Source organism: Gobius niger, assembly GCF_951799975.1.
Source record: "Gobius niger genome assembly, chromosome: 10".
NCBI classification, from domain to species: Eukaryota; Metazoa; Chordata; class Actinopteri; order Gobiiformes; family Gobiidae; genus Gobius; species Gobius niger.
The window spans coordinates 21,550,564-21,569,292 of record NC_136861.1 but is presented as its reverse complement, the minus strand read 5'-3'; the positions used below and the strand labels follow the sequence as shown (position 1 = coordinate 21,569,292).

At 40.8% G+C, this 18,729-nt stretch overlaps 1 protein-coding gene across 4 annotated transcripts in view; it reads left to right on the top strand.

Moving 5' to 3' along the window:
• Positions 1 to 18,729, top strand: part of cyth1a (cytohesin 1a) — a 30,374-nt gene that overhangs the window by 6,508 nt on the left and 5,137 nt on the right. For 2 of the 4 annotated variants that reach the window (XM_079565216.1, XM_079565214.1), the window contains exons 2-9: positions 12,243 to 12,325; positions 15,165 to 15,229; positions 16,295 to 16,361; positions 16,433 to 16,551; positions 17,175 to 17,255; positions 17,757 to 17,869; positions 18,357 to 18,505; positions 18,584 to 18,695. In XM_079565216.1, coding sequence (XP_079421342.1) covers positions 12,243 to 12,325; positions 15,165 to 15,229; positions 16,295 to 16,361; positions 16,433 to 16,551; positions 17,175 to 17,255; positions 17,757 to 17,869; positions 18,357 to 18,505; positions 18,584 to 18,695 — 789 coding nt within the window. Of the gene's footprint in view, positions 1 to 2,919; positions 3,173 to 6,998; positions 7,210 to 12,242; positions 12,326 to 15,164; positions 15,230 to 16,294; positions 16,362 to 16,432; positions 16,552 to 17,174; positions 17,256 to 17,756; positions 17,870 to 18,356; positions 18,506 to 18,583; positions 18,696 to 18,729 lie in introns of those variants that run through there. The other 2 variants (XM_079565215.1, XM_079565217.1) reach the window with 2 other exon arrangements.

Genomic DNA, 18,729 nt, shown 5'->3' with positions numbered 1-18,729 from the left:
AGAGCCCGCAATGTCAAAACAAATAAGCATTTACAAGTAAGTATTTAAGCAAGTATTGGCTTCTGTTTCCATTTACTGACACCACTCACATTCCCTCAATAGTTGAAATATATTGGAAATTAACACGAATGTGTTGTAACGTATCATTATTTATTTATTTGCATTATTGTGTACAATTGATTGGAAACAACAAAAACAACAAGTTATTATGTGTTTTAAATGTCAAGCACAACCAGGAGTATGGAGTGCTTAGTTTAGCATATTTTTCAGACGAGTGGGAGTTGTAAAAAGTTATAATAAACTTATATAATATGACTCATCTCAGTAATGAATCATGCAGGTGTTCTCTCCATCTCACTTAGAAAATTATAGGATGGAAGCACCTAAAGGGGCCATTACCTCTAACAGCATTAGTCGAGTAAACGCTTCTCAAACCCTCTCCTGCAGTGACTCATGCAACAAACAGCTGGTCTAATGATGCAATGAAGTAATGGTTGTATTTTGGTCTTTGCTCAAATCTATGTCAGACTATATTTTAAAGAGGATTTGGAACTTAGTTTCTATAGAAACCGTTTTGTCCTGTGGTAATCGTGTGTCTTTTGGACCTTATGAAGTCATACCTCCTCCGTCTAATCCACGTTCAGACCTGGTACGGATTTAGTATTTGCTTCTATCATATTTTGCATTTGTCAGGTTCAGTCGAGTTTGATTTAAACCCAACTCTTATTTAGTTAACTGACATTTTATTAGTAAAATATTTGGCACTTTATTATGCATTCATTAGTCAATACACATGAATTTACAGTATGCTGCCAGCAGGGGTCACTCTTTACATCTATAGTCGATCTCTTTTGTCTACATGTTTAATACTTGTTATTGTAGCTACTTTTGATTAATGGTCCATGTTGTATTAAAGCTGACCAATTAGCCTACACTTTTTATTTGACTTGAGTTCCTGTTTCACAGTTATTATATAGGCCACAACAAGTAGGATATTCTCATGTAGTGATTTCCTGTTTGTCATAAACCAACTTGTGTTAGTTCCAAGTGCTGCCTGGTGTTAAAATCTGAAATACTTTTGTGTTCTGCAAAACTATCCGTGAGCTGAGACATGGTTTGATGTGGTTTAGTGCTTACAAAGCAGGCTCTGACGTTGGAAATGGTTTACAGCCAACAATGAGAGACTACAACAATAACAAACACCTTATTGCCTACAAAGGGTGGTGTTATTACACCAGTTTTTTTTTAAGTTTTGCTGCTTGTTATTACTATAAGAACCTGAAACCTTTGAAAGTGCGGATCCCTAATTACTTGCATGGTAATTTAGGAGGTCACGGCCTGAAAAGTTTGCGAACCCCTGGTAAAGGGTCATCTTTTTTTGTTTTCATTTAAGATTAATTTGAGCTTTAATAGTTATGCATGTAATTTATGCCTTTGTCCTGATTTGAGCTTGATCCAGGCCATGTGGCACTTGGATGGTCAGATATTAGATGGTTCAGGGTGTGGAAAATTTGAGATTATATTGTGAGTGTCTTTCAAAAAGCTCCTAATAATGCATCTTATATTGCACCATTCTCATTCATTCATTGGTAATTTTATATTTTAGTTTTTCTCAGACATAAATCTGAAGTTGTAATCACCTTCTAAATCGTTTGTGCTCAAGTGGCTCCCTGAACTTGTAACATTGTGCTGTATTTTTTGTGTGAATGAGGCTCACGTCACACAGACGTCTCAGTTGGACCAACACAACAGAAGCATTCAAAGCCACTCTTGAATGTTAAGTAGTCATGGCAAATGCAGTACTGTTTGGTGACATAGAAAGCTCTTGATAATAAGCCAAGATGGTGTTTTGACTTGCTGGAAACTGAGGAGACATTGGACCTCCTTCCCTTCGGTTTTCATTGGTTCAGGGTAACATTCCTTCTGTTGGTGTACAGTGTCTGCAGGTAGAGACAGGCTCTGCTTTTTCCAGACAGCTCACATACAGGCCATGTAGCCCAAAAATGAAGCAGAATTATAAAATATTATTTAAAACTAAAACTATTGAAATAATCATTAGTTAATAGGGCTTTAGTTATAGGCCTGTCTAGGTTTTTGTAGTTGTTGTTTTTGTTTTTTTTTGGATACAGAAAAAACACATGTGCATTAGAACTGTAGTATTAGCTTCTGTGAACAAGCTTATTGTAGATTCAACAGGTGTCTCAAACGAAACAGAAAGAAACAAATCGATCGAAATGGGTGTATGTATAGTATACAGGATGTGGTGAATAAGATGCGCTATATCAGCATATTGGTGAACTCGTTTAACCTTTGCGTAAGTCACTCACCCTGCCCCCTCTTCTGCGCCAAAGCTCTGAGTGTGGCAACAGGGTTGGTAAACCTACCTAAGCAGCAAACGCGTCATCTGGGCCATTTGTTGCGCTTCACTGTCGCCTTTTGTGAAACCAGCGTGAATAGGGCCAAACAGGAAATATGAATGATTCCAAAATAAATGTAGGCTATATTGTATCATTCTTATCACTTTCAACGTTCTTACACAAACTATAGGAGCTGGAAATTGCACTTTGCTTTGTGGTTTCAATTTTTAGCCAGAACAACATGTCTGGAAATGTTTAGCTTATCATACTTTGTGTGTGCACGTTTTTGAGAAATCTTGTAATTGTATGTTTTTAATTATTCACTCCTTATATTATAATGTTGCTGTGAAATAGTAAGTTTATTATTATCATCGTTATTATTTTATTTTATTATTATTGTTATCGTTGTTATTATTATCATTATTATTATTATTATTATTATTATTATTATTATTATTATTATTATTATTATTATTATTATTACGTTGAATTTGGAGCTCTTATTCTGAAAGCGCTTTCCGGAAGCACTTTATTCACCACGGCTGTTTTGACTGCAGAGAGACTGGTTGGTTGTTGCTAAAAGTCTCTCTACCACTCCCTTGGCTGTCGACATCTGCCAGTCTTCGTTTCGCCAGGAATCGCGAGCAATTGTTTAAATCGACAATAAACAGTCGCGTAGTGTAATATACATCGACACATTCGTCAGTGTCATTAGATTTCGTACTTTGATTTACTCCCTTGAAACTTGAAACTTTCCGGAATCGGAGCTACGAGACAGGGCAGCAGCATGGTGCTAAAGTCGGAAGACGGGATAGGTGAGTGAAACTACCTCGAGCAATACCTTTACCCGTCACAAACTGTATGATTTTTGACGTCTTCGTGTAGAAAATGTGATAATTGTTACCATTAAATTATATACCCGTGGTAAAGTTTTAAGTTGTTCGTATGCGCGAGAACTGTGCGTAAAATGTCGGCGCGCAGCCAGCCAAGTACTCCATTATATCTACTATTTTGCCCTGTTGTGGGTTTCACCATTGCAGTGCCACAACAGTCAGCTGTGGTCCAATAAAACCTCTAAGTTTAGCATTGTCTTCAGATGTCTGATTATCCAGATAACACACATTTTGACATTGTTTTTTAGAGATTTCTCCTGCCTTTTACCTCATTATTAAAAAGACTGTGACCATGGCATGCTTGTAGTTTGTTGTGGTCATTGTTGTCCTTGTGTATTTTTACTCAGTGCAAATGAATTTCCCCATGGGTACAACACATTTTATACTACTGCTACTGAATTACAGGCAAATGGTGACCCGGCTATGACAGTCTAAGCCCGTGCTTAGGCATCCACAGCAACAGGTGTGAACTGTTGATTCTCTGTGTGTGACCATTTTGTACTTGCATTGAACTTGTGAATGCAGAGGCTTGTGTTATGTTGCTTAACTTTTGCTCTGATTCCTGTTGTAGGTTTCTGATTGTGTGTGTTACAATCCCTATGATGCCTTGTTGTCACTGTTGTGCATTGGTGTGTAGTTGCACCAAGTTGGTGAGTGTGAAGTCTTTGGAAGAACACAAAAAGCCTTTGTATTAGAATGCCTCTCTCTGCCGTGGATTGGTAGGCCATGGCAGCATTAATTAGTCTCCCGAGCTGCGTCACCTTAATCTTGTTAGAGTACACTGCATTTCTGACTGACTGATCCTGTTATGTGCCTCTGCGTCTTTGTTCTCCCCGTGTAAGACCCGGGAACCCGTGTTTTGGAGCCCAGATTGTTATACGGGGCGGCTTCATTTTCAAAGGGGAAAAGTCTGAGAATCTATTAGTCTCTGCCACTTAGAGCTGGGTGGTCTGGGAGGTTAAAAGTGCTTGTTGGTAATGGCCGTATAATGATGAGTGCAGTAATGGCAAGTGCTGAACAATGTGCCTGGGTCTGGTTGGCACTAATGCCCCCGCGGTTTGATAATCACCATCTTCTCCACATGATCTTATTTCAGCTTTCTATGGGGATCATTTGGAGGCGATCTACTGCTTTTAGCTCAGTGTGGATGTCTACTGCAGCCCGAGTGCAAGTGCACAAATGGACTTCTCATTATGTGCGATGTTTTGAGATAAAAGCGCACCAACACCCAATGGTTCTATTGTTGATATTTCTAAGGGCAGTGTCATCTTTGAGTGCATTGAATGGACACAAAATAAGTGATTTGTATTTTTAAAGTGGCTCAATAGCAAAAAGAGGTATTTCCCCTAGTCTATTTGGTGCCTTTCCATTACTACATTGAGTTTATTGATCAAAAGTTTAAAGGCCCTGAGCCCGATTATTTTTAGTAGTAGGGAAATGAAATTTGCTGTTCTCCTTGTTCAATTATCAGTTGCTTAACATTTACATAGTGAAGAATATATCTGAGTACACATAGTAAACAGGAAGTATTTTCTTGTTTTTTAAAGTATCGTTACAAAACATCTGCAGAAATGTTGTCTTTTTATATTCTTTTGTTTTAGGGAAATCACTAGTGTAGAGTTTTCTAGTGTCTTGCTGCAACATAATAGATCTGAAAGAACAAAGGAAAACTTTCTGAAACCCCTGTATTTTCATTTGCATGCTGTGTACTTCCCATAGCAAGAGCGCTGAAATAAAATGCATCTACAAACTGTCTGTACTCAGAGGTTTTTGAATCCATTAATGTTGAGTCGTAGAGTTATAAAAATGACACCGAAAAATCATGCGTTTTACTTTTCATCAGTAATAAACATTTTCTTTCGTTGTTCCTGCGTTTTGTTTGTGTTTAGAAGTTGAGCTTCGTCATGCTCTTTCCTGTCTCCCCTTTTTTCAGCATGTTATCTCTGTTTCACTAGCCTCCGTGTGCAATTTATTATATTTACATTACTAAAGATCACAGAGCTGAGGGCTTAAAACAACGAAGAAGAGACCATTTTCACAGCGGATGAGGCTTAACGCTACTGCTTTCACTCCGAGACAAAAAAACCCTTTTGAAACAGGAAGAGAGAGTTTGCCAAATATGTTCAACAGGAAGTTGCCTTCAGACTTTGTGGGGCAATGTTTTCTTCACAATATTTCCACTAGGTTTCTTTATATTGCTGGTAATGCCGTTCCATATTTCTCTGGCTTTCTTTGTGAGTGAGAGGATGTTGATAGTCGAGCAGCCAATGATAAGGATCAAGGCTGCCGGCATTAAAAGACAAAGGCAGGCATTATGGATTGAAATAGCACTTCCTGTGTTAGTAATCTTAGCATATTGGTGTATAAAAACAGCAGAGGTTGATAAATGTGTATCAGATTATTATTTAGGCTCATCTTTGGTTGGCACTGTTTGAAGAAGGATTTGGTAGAGTCCACGCAGCTGCCGGATGTTTATGTTTTATGTGTTTGGGTTAGACTTGAGCGAAGTATACCCAGGAAAGCCGGGCCATATGTATCCCCGCCTCTCTTCCCATTCAGGCTGCGTGTCTGCTCCCAGCATTCCTTCACAGCAGCGCAAACCACAGCTAACGAAGCAGGGGCGACCTTTGTCAACACTGTGCTCTTGGTTTGGTGACAGGAGAAGAGCGTGACTTCCCCCGAATTATCTGTCTGGGAAAATTTGGAGAGACAATTTATTGTGCTGGAATTTGTTTGAGAAAAAACAAATGATACTGAGACTGAGCCTGGTATTCTTTTTTCAATTAGGTTGTAATTTGTCACTCACCCATTCACATTTTCATTCATATACCAAATGTACATAGAGACACTGGAGGCAACATGGGTAAAGTGTCTTGCCCAAGGACACGACGACGGTGTACAGCTGTGGCTGGCAGGATTGAAACCCCCGACCTTCCCATTAAGAGACGACCCACTCTACCATCTGCACCACAACAAATAGGCAATATTTTTTGGGGGGTGTCTCTCGGGGAAGTCACTTAGTAGGAAGATACTTTCTGTTAAGAGTATATCACAACAGAATTAGCATTTCCTCTAGCAGTCGATTTTCCCGTCATTCACGCAAACCAGCTGAGCGTCTACATCTGCTTCTCTCCGAGACAAGAGACTAGTCATGTCGTAATGACGAGCAGAAACGCAACAGCCTCCAGGAATGTGAAGCTCAGCGAAGACTGGGCGTGTCAGCAATGTGTTAACGCATTGTTCAGAAAAAAAACACACTCTTGTTGTCAGGACAGGCCCCATTGTTTGGGAGTTGAGGTGATGGAGATGACCAGTGGCACGATGGGTCAAGGCTGACTGGACAGCAAATAGTACTACTAAGTGCTGAGTCATGCAAACAAGTCCCACTAGATCCCCCGATGACCTAATCTATCCAAGAAGTATGAATCATCACTCTCTATCCTCAAATTCATCTCGTCTGTCTATCCTTAATCTTTCCCCGTATGAAATTAATAGCTTAACAAGAAGTATTTGTTTAATTGATATGTTTTCTCATTTTGACTGTTTTGACTAACAATAAGAGACGCCTTAGACTTCATACAAAAGATGAACATAGTTTAATATAAATACATACCATGCACTTACAAGTAGACTATAAATAAATAGATGATGCTACTGTATATGGCAGAGATGGGCCACTGGGTGGAGCCTGCTTGTTGACAGTCCTGGCCGTGAAGTGAGAGAGTGAGCAGGAGGGAGGAGGTGAGTAAGGATCCTTCCCAAATGGGCTCTGCAGGAGCGCTGTGCCGGCTGCCTCACTCTGATGTGAGCTGCGCCGTACAGTACAGTCCCTGCTGCTGGACATGTGGACGCCGGCATCTCCGCCTTGAAGTCACCAAGACGGGCTCGGACTGGTTGTATCTAAAGTTACGGCTGGAAGGATTTACAGAAGTGACTATAGAGGAGATTGTTGGATACAGGTTAGTTGTAAAGTCTTATCTTGTAATACAACTGATTGTCTAAACACTGGTAATATAGAGACAGCAAGCCACGTTTAAGAACAGAAGAATCTATTATTTTGTGCTTTTTTGCTTAGTTATAGTCAAGTTGTAACTATGTTGATTTGGTTTGTAAGCTTACTAGATATGATATACCCACTGTTAATAAATGATAGGATACAGGCGCTGCAACAGGGTAATGACAGTGTAGTATAGGCGTTTGTGTCAAAAGGCTTCATGACCCTGATGTAGGGCTGACCATGTGACTAATGTGAGATGTTATGATTTGTGAGAGAAAGGAGACCCCCCCACCCCTTCCCCCTCCTCCTTGTCAATTGAAAAATGCCAGTCTCCACTCTTGGGCTTGTCCCAGGAATGTCCCGAGTGCCACTTTTGAGACACAAAGACAGAGCTGTGATGATCGTCCCACCTCTGCTCCCACTGTCTCTCTGAACTGCTGCCTTTTTAGTGTCCCACGTCTTCCAGATCAACACAGGACCATTCTGCTTTCAAAAACTCCCAACTCCTGGCCCAACTGCTCCACTCCTGTCCACTTTGCGTCCTCCTATGTCCTTCAGCTATTATTGTTATTAGGCCATCCAGGTCAAAGGTGAAGTATTAGGTGTTTAATAAATTGCAATTCCTTTACAACTTACTTTGTTTTTATTGGTTCAGACGATGTAGCAATGAATTTTAAACGAATCACAATATACTCTGTGCCTGGTCATTCTTCATCATCAACATGGTCAAAAATGATCAAAAAATGTACTTTTATCAGTATGTGTATTCTCTCCTGTGATATTGCCCTGATGTTAAAATATGTGTGTTGCATATGAGGGAAAAGCCCTCCATGGATTTGTTGTTATAAAGAGATTCTACCCAGATCAGGCTGATACAGTTGGCCTTATGTTGATCACGCAGCCAAATGCAGGGGAGATCAGAAAGCTTAGGGTGATTTAATAGACCATGGTGCGCCAGAGAGTGGTTTGTCTCTCTATTTTCCCCATCTCAGCTCACTTTATTGATTGTTTGTTTTGTCCTGCATGCATTAAACCTAATCGTCAAGTGGACTGCTTCTTGTTGCAGCTCAACGCCTCATTGGTTTTGACCAAAGTTCAATAGGAGCTACAAGGGGATGTTATGCCATTGTTTTTTGTTTTTTTCAGACTTTTAGACATTTTTCAACATAGGGCTGCCTTCAAATTATTGTTTACCTCAGTGTTAGCTGTAATAATACTCCCATCGCAAGAGGCCATCAAATATTTAAATATCACGGAGGTCTTCCATTTGACTGACCTTGGGATAGTGTACATTGAATTACACAATGGAGATTATTTATTCTCTCAATCTTTGTAAATAAATACTGTTTAAGGGGCGCTAGCCTGCAGTTAGCCTTGCCCGTTAGCCTGTTAGCTTCTTCTTCATGATTCTATTAGTGTGTATTGCATTTCCAACCTGTAGGCAGTGAAGTTGCAAGGGTGGTTTTCTGGCCAGAGACACCGGGGGGCAATAGATGACCCCCCCAATCATCCCATCAACACTTGTATTACCTCCAGAGGGACTACGAAAAGGGTTTATTAAGGTAAACAAGTGACTTAGTACTGCTTTAAATGGTATCATTATCAAATACTGTAACTTTTTTCTCCTGTGGTCCAGCCCGACATCACAAATGGTCATTTTAGGGTAGTTTCAGTGGAGGTTAGGAAGTCTGCGACCTGCTGTTGAACCTGGAAATTAACTTTGGTATCACATACAAGAAATGAATGATATCTGGTTTCAAGCACGCTGTCAACATGCAATTGCGTTTTCCGACATGTGTTGCATAATGAATGTGTTCCATATTGCCTCCGTCAGCAGATGCTATGCGGCGTGGCAATGTAAATGTATTCATTGCCGTCTCCATCTGCAGTGGAAACCATGCTGCCAACTTTTAACCCAAGAAACGTCTCTGTTTTTGAATTAACTTTGAAAATACTATTAACTCTCTTGCCATTACCTATTGACCCAGCACAAGATCCCTCTTACAAAGGGCAGCCGAGGTATGAAGGCTATTGACTTATGGGTGACTTGTGCTAAGGATCCTAAATGAGGTCACATCTGCGCCAAAGGGGGGTCACACGCGCTCACATACGCTCTGAATTCTAATTTCCTTATTTTTCCAAGGAGAGTTCTTCAGTGATCTGGGTGGAAATGAGATGTCTGCGTCTTCTGTCAGGACAGCCGCAATAGGGATGTGTATTAGTGGGCTCTGCTGCTATGGGACACGGAGCTATAATTGGTATCTCCCTTGATGCCACCTACCCCCAGCAATGACTAAAAAAGAAAGGAAAAAAAAGCTCTGACCAACTTTTAAAAATACTTATTATTTTGAAGATTTATTAGAAGAGAATGTTTGTAGTTTGAAATTTCACAGTTGGTATCAAGAAGAGGAGATTTGGGCTAAACTGCACTCTGTAATAATGAGGTCCAGGGGATGAAACAGCAGATTAGGCTTTCCTAGGTTGAGATGAATAAAAAAAAAATGCTATGAATAACATATTTTGTTCACACGCATTGGATTTAAATTTGGCAACAGTCATGCAAAACGTGATACCGAAAACTGGCCCTCTTGACTGGATGTAGTATGGGTATTGTTAGCTGTTAGCTGACCCTAAACCCATTCAACTCACGGCAATCACTAATCTCTAATATTCATCTCTTCAGTCCGTGTGGTCTGCTTTACATCCGGTGATTTTTGATGACGAGTACTTTTCATTTGCCAATGCCGTTTCAGTGAGTGACATCCAGGCAGCTTTCCCAGCCTCTATAAGCAGTTAAGGAAATGAAGTCCGTTACACAGATCAGAAATATGACATTGCTTTACTAATTTTTACCATTAATATTGGAGTAACTTGGGAAGAACTTGCCAGGTCTAAAGCTTTGCCTGTGATTCTTGCTGCTCTATCTCAAGACTTTTATCTTGTTTGTGCTCTTGAGAGAGTCAGGCAACCAGATGATTTCGTCCCTCAAATGATAATGTTGTTTTCTATCTTCACCAAGCTGTTAAATTATAGTCCTTTCTCTTGCTCTTCAAAACCCACCAGTGCTTCACTCTGTGGTATTCCTTTGAGCCAGGAATGCTGTGGTCGTGTTGTGCTCGGGCCTGCCAGCTCCATGTAGCGGTGGCTCTATAAGCGTCTTCCAGTCGCCCAACCTGACATCATGTTTCCAGAAAGGAATGGCCTTCCTTTCTCCGCTCACCCTCCCTTTTTATTCGGCTTATGATTTTCACATACCTTAGATACGGTGTGTTGCACTTGAAGGTGATTTTTCCACAACTGCTTACATTTACAAGAGTTGTTGATTTTGTGTTATGTCATCCACTGTCATCTATCTGCTGCAGCTACTACTATAACTGCTACCATTTCTAATGTTTTCACCCCATTAGTCACTGCGGTCAAACATACTTAAAGCAGTACTAAGTAACTTGTTTACCTTAATAAATCCTTTTCGTAGTCCCTCTGGGGGTAATACAAGTGTTAATACAGTGTGTTAATGTGATAATTGGGGGGTCTTTCATCTCCCCCTGGTGTCCCGCTGCACTGGGTCGGAGTCACCAATACACACTAATAGAATCACGAAGAAGAAGCTAACGGGCAAAGCTAACTGCGGGCTAGTGCCACAGTATTTACAGCTAAACTTGAGTGAAAAGAAATAATCTCAATTTGCGTAATTTGATGTACAATATCCCCCTCTCCCTTTGTCTTTTCTGTCAGCGTAGTACTTACTCTCTCGGACCATAAATGAGTAAAAAAACGCAAAACGTGCTACGACACCTGCAGTGGAGCTTAAGGCCTCTAGGGGCATGAGTTACTTAGTACTGCTTTAATACATTGCACTTTTAGGAATCATAAATTGTATGTTACTTAAAATGTATTACTTGACTGATGGTGAATATATTCTGTCATGCCATAGAAGTGTTTTTGATGAAGAAACACATGACACGTTAAATTAGGACTGGGAGTACACTTTTCTTGAGAAAGACTGATAGATCTATGCTCAGTTTGTTGGTGGTCCACTCCAGAAGTTCTTTGTAGGTTGTCATGTGGTCCTATGGGATTGTAAAGACACTATAACCGTGTTAATGGTTAGTTGGGATCCGGTTCACCTCTTGTCATCAGACTGTTTAACCTTTGGTCTGTGCTGCAGATGTACGAGCCGAGGGCACAGGGGTCGGGCCAGGGCTCGTGCTCAGTGTAATCAGAGAAACGGTGACAGAATGTACTTGAGCAGCCGCTGATGCTGCTGTAGCGCTGTGCTGTTGAAGGAAGGACCGACCCTGTGCCTCCTGTGTGAGCAGAGTCACATCACAATGAGAAGGCTTTGTATTTGTCAGAAGTGTTGTTTTTTTAATTGATTAGAAAACTTCAAAATGTGCAAAAGTTCCGTTTTAGTCACTTGCTTTTCTAGTTCAGTTTCATTGTATCCTTTATTTGGTCCTTTATTGTTTTTAAAAATAACCCTGTCCCCTTGTTTTGGTGAATCCTAAATTGTATTGTCAATAATAAAATTTGAAATGACATTGTTTTGTTGTTATATTTATATCATTTTTCTTTACTTACACTGTGCCACGACCTTACACGCTCTAGTTACGAGTTGTACACGGTAGTTAATGTCTGCTAATGCAGGTAGTTGTGGCTTTCAAGGTGCAGGAACACGCTCTGTGCCCATCAATCAGGACAAATTGCTTGGCCCTCACTCCCCCGCTCAGACAAACCTAATTATAGCCGCCTTCAGAGTGACTGACAGCCAGGTGCTTTGAGACCTGTCACATTTGTGCTGCTCGGGAACTGAAGGAACACTTGTCAGCTGACCTGGACTATTTCTTTTACTTAAAAATGCTGTCAGAGTTGACCGCTGCTGACTTCAATGGTTCAGAAGCAAAGGGCGACATAATAAATGCTCTGTAATGTCAAGTCGACTAAAGGACTCTTTTGGCGTCTATCTCTGAGCATACTTTCCCTATGTGTTTCCAGTGCCAGACGACCTCACCCCAGAGGAGCAGCAAGAGTTGGAGAATATCCGGCGGCGCAAACAGGAGCTGCTGGAGGACATTCAGGTAACTTTCATCTTCAATAAATCATAGGTTTATTAGTATGATCTTTGTGCCAATTTCTAAGCCTGCTGGATAAGTAGGGCGGTTGCTTTGGTACACCTTGCGAACAAACCATACTGTGCCAAATCAACATGTGATGTGTGTTTAATCTCCAAATGTTTTATGCACTTAAACATGCATCTTTTATTCTTTTTTTTTTTTCCCTTATCATTAATTTAGAAGAACTGTTTCCTTATTTAGAGTTTACAATCTTTTCCCAAATACGTCTGTAAACATTGCACTTGGGGTGGAATGTAGAGAATTTTCTGCCAAGGTATGACTTTCTTGGCAAATGCGATGTTTATGCGTTTAGTTTTCTCTAAATATAGACTGAACTGTGGAGGCTTCAGCAAAAGGTGGGATTTGAAACCACATTGCATTTTCTTTTTCGACATTGCTGTTTATTGCCGATATTAGAATATTGTATTATGTTATACATCTCCAACACATCCCAGTACACGGGTTTGCATGTTCTCCTGTGTCTGGGGGTGGTTTTCTTAAGCTGATGTACATGTACAATAGGTTCATCCTGCAGCCAGGTGATTCTGGCAGTTGGTATATCTGCCTGGATTTGAACATTGTCAGAGTTCAGGCCCATCTCGCATCTTCAGAAAGTTTGCTCCATTATTTAGCCCCTTAATCTCTTAACCCCCACCTAAACTGAGTACATTTTCTCCAGTTTGGCATTACCCAACTCTATAAAAATAGATATATCAGGCCGATATTTGGGGATTTTACAATATCAGCTATCGGCCGATCTAGTGCCGAAAAAGCCGATATTTCCGGGACCGATAATGATTGAGTTCCCGTTTTTTGCACTGAAAAGACCAAGTCATGGCTTTAAATCTTGTCCTGCTACAACTCCCTAGGCCTCAGGGAACATGAGAAACATCGCAATGAAAATTGGTTAGCTTCACATTTGTTCAGTCAGTCAAAAATATCGGCCGAACATATCAGCATCGGCCAATTAACATCCCAAAATATCGGCCTTAGAGAAACCCATATCGGTCAGCCTCTAATCTAAAATTTAAAAAAAAAGCATCAAAATAGTCACAAAAATGTGGATGAAAACACAACAAAAAAGTGACATATGAGCGACAATAAACGTACCGAAAAAGTAACAAAAATGCAACAAAAACAAGATATCAAAGACAGGAGAAACAACAAGAACATGGCAAAAAAGAGACGAAAACACGACAAAAGCGCTTCCAAAATGTGACAAAAACACAGTGTGACAAAGCTACGATCAGTTTTGTAGGTCTTAGCTTTCAAATGAGGCATGACACTGTTGCTCTCCTGTCGAGAAGCTTTTAGATTTCGTTAAAGCCGAACTGGAGGAAATGTGCTCGGTTCAGGCAGGGTTAAAGAGGTTAAAACGCGTAGTGTCTCAGTTCTGTCCTGTCTCTTGGGGACCAGCAAGACTCTTTTCCGCGATGTTGCCTCTTGCGCTCAGACCACTGCACCTGATGCCACATGGCCTGTAAGTGAACAGAGAGGGAGAACACAGAGCTATAATCCAGATGTCTTCACCCGGGGACCGTGATATGACACCAGGCCTTTTATGAGTCTGGCCCACCACGGCTGCCCCCTCCCCCGCCCAGGCCACCACGCTGCGCCCCTCCCGCTTTCTTCTCCTCATTGTAGATTGACACTGACCCCTCTCCTCCTCCTACAGCAGTGTTTCCCGCATGTCAGGACCCCCCACCACCCCCACCACCCCACCCCTGCCACCCGCTTCCCTGCAAGAGCACAGTCTTTGTCTGAGAAGTCAAGAATCCGAGGAATGTGTTGTGATTGCGCAGGACTTTAAACACACGTGATTCCTTTGTGGTTTGGCCTTCTCTGAGATAAAGATATAATGAACTACACCGTATTTCACATGTATGTCTGTCCACCGGGTCAGCCCTGCATTGTTTTTTTCATCAAAGTCAAGAAAAGATTATTATTCATTTAATATATTTTTGTCACTTTACTGTGTTGTCGCTTTTCTGGGACATTTTTATTTCTCTTTTGTTGCTTCTTTGTTGCGTTTTTCATCCTTGTTTTCGTCGCTGTTTTCAAGAAGCTTTTTGATCTCGGTAAAGCCAAACTGGAGAAGAAGGGCTCGGTTCAGGTGCGGGTTCAGAGGTTAACACAGGGCTCCTTTTTATTCAAACCACACATTTGGGGAAGAACTGAACTGTTGTACTATATTGTCGTGCTTTTTCATTTTCATTCAAACTAAATATTTTACGATAAATGTTGTCTGTGATATGAATATTGCATCTGTTAATATTACAATAACGATCATTTAGAGATATATTATGCAGCCATGATTAGATCACAATTGAATTTTTTGAAAGAAAAAAAAGATGAGTCACAAACATAAGAAACGCTGAAGTCTACTGCGCTTTGATTAGATTTCATATCGAATGATATCTATTTGTTTCCTGCTTTTTTTCCTTCCTGCCCTCTGAGTTATCCTAATAGAGTCAGTCTGGCACCAGTAGCTCAGCTCATGCACCCATAAGTCCATTAGTCTCTATATACTATGCCGTTCGACTATGTTAGTATTGAAGTCATATCGTATGTTAGATTAAATTCACAATCCTGAAAACTAACAGAGCGCTGAAGTTATGTTACTGCCCATTTTATAATAGCCCAGTTTTTTTGTTTTTTTTACATGGACACTTTGCATGTTGTTTGCATCTGTCACACCCTTCCTTCTGACTTGACTTCTTGTGCGCATTGACGTCTGTGACCAGTGCTTTCATTCTCACATACAACTCTAGTCACATTAACTTGTGGATATGTGTTTCTGCAGAGGCTTAAGGATGAGATAGCAGAAGTTACAAGTGAAATTGAGAACCTGGGCTCCACTGAGGAGAGGTAAGAAAATACAAAAATACGCACAAACTACTTCGGCTTGTTTGCCTTCTATTAACTTAGCAAATGAAGCTGTCAATTATTCATGTTTGGTGGGGGATTCTGGCCAATCCTGTCGATGGTCCTCCCCCAAATTGGCTTTGCTTTTAAGGCACTAAATGTTTTATCAGGCACACCCCCATCATGGGAGACCTCCTTCAATAATGCAGTGTGTGTAGACGCAGACAATACAGGGTCCCAGGGGAGGCGGCGTACGGTTGGCTCTACTCAAGTGAATAGGGATCCCATCAGCTCCAGAATCTTTCTAGCCACTTTCACATAGATCTCAAGCCCATTAAGGGTCACAATGCACCGTGTGATCAAAGACATTATACGGGCAGAGCTGTCTGATGTATTCACCTTCATGAAGCTTCAGGAATTTGGGGTTTGGGCAGAAAAACGCATAGAAATGTATTTGAAATGAAAAGGCGACCTCTCACCTTTTTGAAGTAGGAATGTTACCATGGTAATGGCTACTTATGAAGTGAACCTCGACCACACAATTTGAGAGCTTATTCTTAAGTTCTTAACACATTTCCTAAATGAGTGATCAAGATGTTCTTGGCTGTTGTCAAAAGCCTGGTTAAAAATCATTACTGAACATGCAGACCTTCTGAGATTTTATTTTGGATAATAATTATCATATAAAAGCCATGTTTGAGCTATATGCTAAATTCATATAAAGTCAGGTTTTCTGAGTTTTGTGGGGTTATATACACATCTAGTTTCCCCAAAACTCCCTCCTTCATTATGTTCAGTAAGAAGAAACTGCATAAAATTATGAAATTAAGATATTTTTATACAGGAAATATCTTTTGTATCGGAAGGGAATGTTGACACAAATAACAGACTCTGAGAACCTAAGTGTTTGCATTTGTAACAATAAGAGCAGATCGCCTAAGCCACTTCTGTAATTGATTTTTTGTTCCTCAGTCTGTAATTCTCAGGACTTAATCAATGGACAAGAAATAGATCACACACCCTTTGCCACAGCCAACATAGTGACTTTTTGAATGTGATTTCTTTCAGGAAAAATATGCAGAGGAATAAACAAGTGGCCATGGGCCGGAAGAAATTCAACATGGATCCCAAAAAGGTAATAAATGGCTGACTCTTACGTGTGCAGAGGGTTGAAGTTGTGTAACCGGATGTGTTCTTTCCTCATAGGGGATCCAGTTCCTCATCGAAAATGACCTATTGAAAAACACAAGTGACGATATTGCTCAGTTCCTCTACAAAGGCGAAGGTCTTAACAAAACAGCCATCGGAGATTACCTTGGAGAGAGGTCAGAATAAAACCTTATCTCGCTTGTTTCAGTCGAGCCACATTAGCGTAGAGCACAGGGCGGCATGTTTTACACAAACCAAATGTAACACACAGCCTTCCTAACAGTACGATCTCACATTGAGTCCCTTAAGTTTGATGAGTAATATCCACATCCGTCTGATTAAGTGACTCATTCATGAAAGACTTGATAAATACTCATTATTTTGGAATTTTTCTTGACGAATTCAAAACCATAGTCGGTAAAATGTCCACATTTTTCAGTCTCTGAATCTTCCTGATGGCGAGAGGCCGTGTGGTGGGATATTATGGGAACATGAGATAGGATTGGTCACTTGTCCACTGAGAATTATGACTGGATATGACTTGTATCAGCAAGATCCTCCCCATGATCCCACGGGGCATATCATTTACTTTGAAGGGTATAAAGTTCTAGGCTGATGTCATCAATGGGATTATGTGAAAATCAAATGGGCTGATGGGACGGAGGTGTTAGTTTTTCAAATATATTCATTGTAAAACTGGGTCGGATCAAAGTAAACGCACACTGATCCTGCGCATGGGCAAGATTGTGTTAGAGGATATGACTTCATAAGTACTCATTTAATTGTCCTTCTCCCACAGAGACGACTTCAATATTGAGGTTCTCCATGCTTTTGTGGAACTTCATGAATTCACCGACCTCAACCTTGTTCAGGCTTTAAGGTAAGTCGAAACTTTCACTTTAAAGCAGTAACTTGTTTACTTTAATAAATCATTTTCATAGGCATGGGGGTAATACAGGTGTTAATGGGGTGATTGGGGGGTCTTTATCTCCCCCTGGTGTATCTGGCCAGAAAACCCTTGCAACTTTCCCTGCTTCGACCCGGGGCACCTACACAATAATAGAATCACGAAGAAGCAGCGAACAGGCAAACGGCCAAAGCTAGCTGCGGGCTAGCGCCCCTTAAACAGTATTTACAACCAAGATTGAGTGAAAAAAAAAATCTCCATTGTGTAATTGGATGTACAATATCCCTCTCTCCCTTTGTCTTTTCTGTCAGTGTAGTATTTACTCTCACGGACATTAATGAGTAAAAAAACACAACATGCTATGACACACCTGCAGTGGCGCTTTTCGCCTCTAGGGGCATGAGTTACTTAGTGCTGCTTTAAACTGAAAATAGTAAATAAACCTTTGGGATTTTCCCCATGTGCTCCTCACAGACAGTTCCTGTGGAGTTTCCGTCTTCCCGGAGAAGCTCAGAAGATCGATCGAATGATGGAGGCCTTCGCTCAGCGTTACTGCCAATGCAACCCTGGTGTATTTCAGTCCACAGGTACAACAGTGATGTAAAGATGCTAACCGTATTATATCTAATACACATACACATGAACAGGAGACTTATTTTAGCAGTCTGATTGCTTATGTTGCAGACATCCAGCCTCTCATAGAGTAGTGCGTCAGTAATGTAAATGAATGTCAGGAATTATTCCACAATCAAGGCCGATCACATGGAGCAGATGGATTTGAATAATGTATGACATTTCTCCACAGTCTTTCTCCACAGATAAAGTGCATATTCAGAGACATGCATGCACTCTCTGCTGCCCACACTCAGCCCCTGACCCCTCCCACTGCTTTTGGCTGTGTGCTGTATGTGTTCATGCGGTCCCCAAAGAGCCTCTCCTTCACTCATTTACATTCATATTTAAACACCACATTAAACACTATTAGCCTTCTATGCTCACTCCCTTCTCTACTGTAAAGCGTGTTTTCTTCTACTTTATGTTTTCTATGAATGTATATCTTTGCATCTTTTTCAGACACCTGTTACATCCTGTCCTTTGCCATCATCATGCTCAACACCAGTCTACACAACCCCAATGTGAAAGACAAACCGACCGTAGAGCGATTCATTTCAATGAACCGGGGCATCAACGACGGGGGGGACTTACCTGAGGACCTGCTCCGGGTGAGCAACGCTCCCCTATGTTTGGCTCGTTTGGTCATTATGGTTTGTAACTGATTCATGTTTTCTGTCTTTTACTAGAATCTATACGATAGCATAAAGAACGAGCCTTTCAAAATCCCAGAGGATGATGGCAACGACCTCACACACACTTTCTTTAACCCTGACCGAGAAGGCTGGCTACTCAAACTGGGTGAGTCCATTGTTTTTTGCTGTAAAATAGTGTC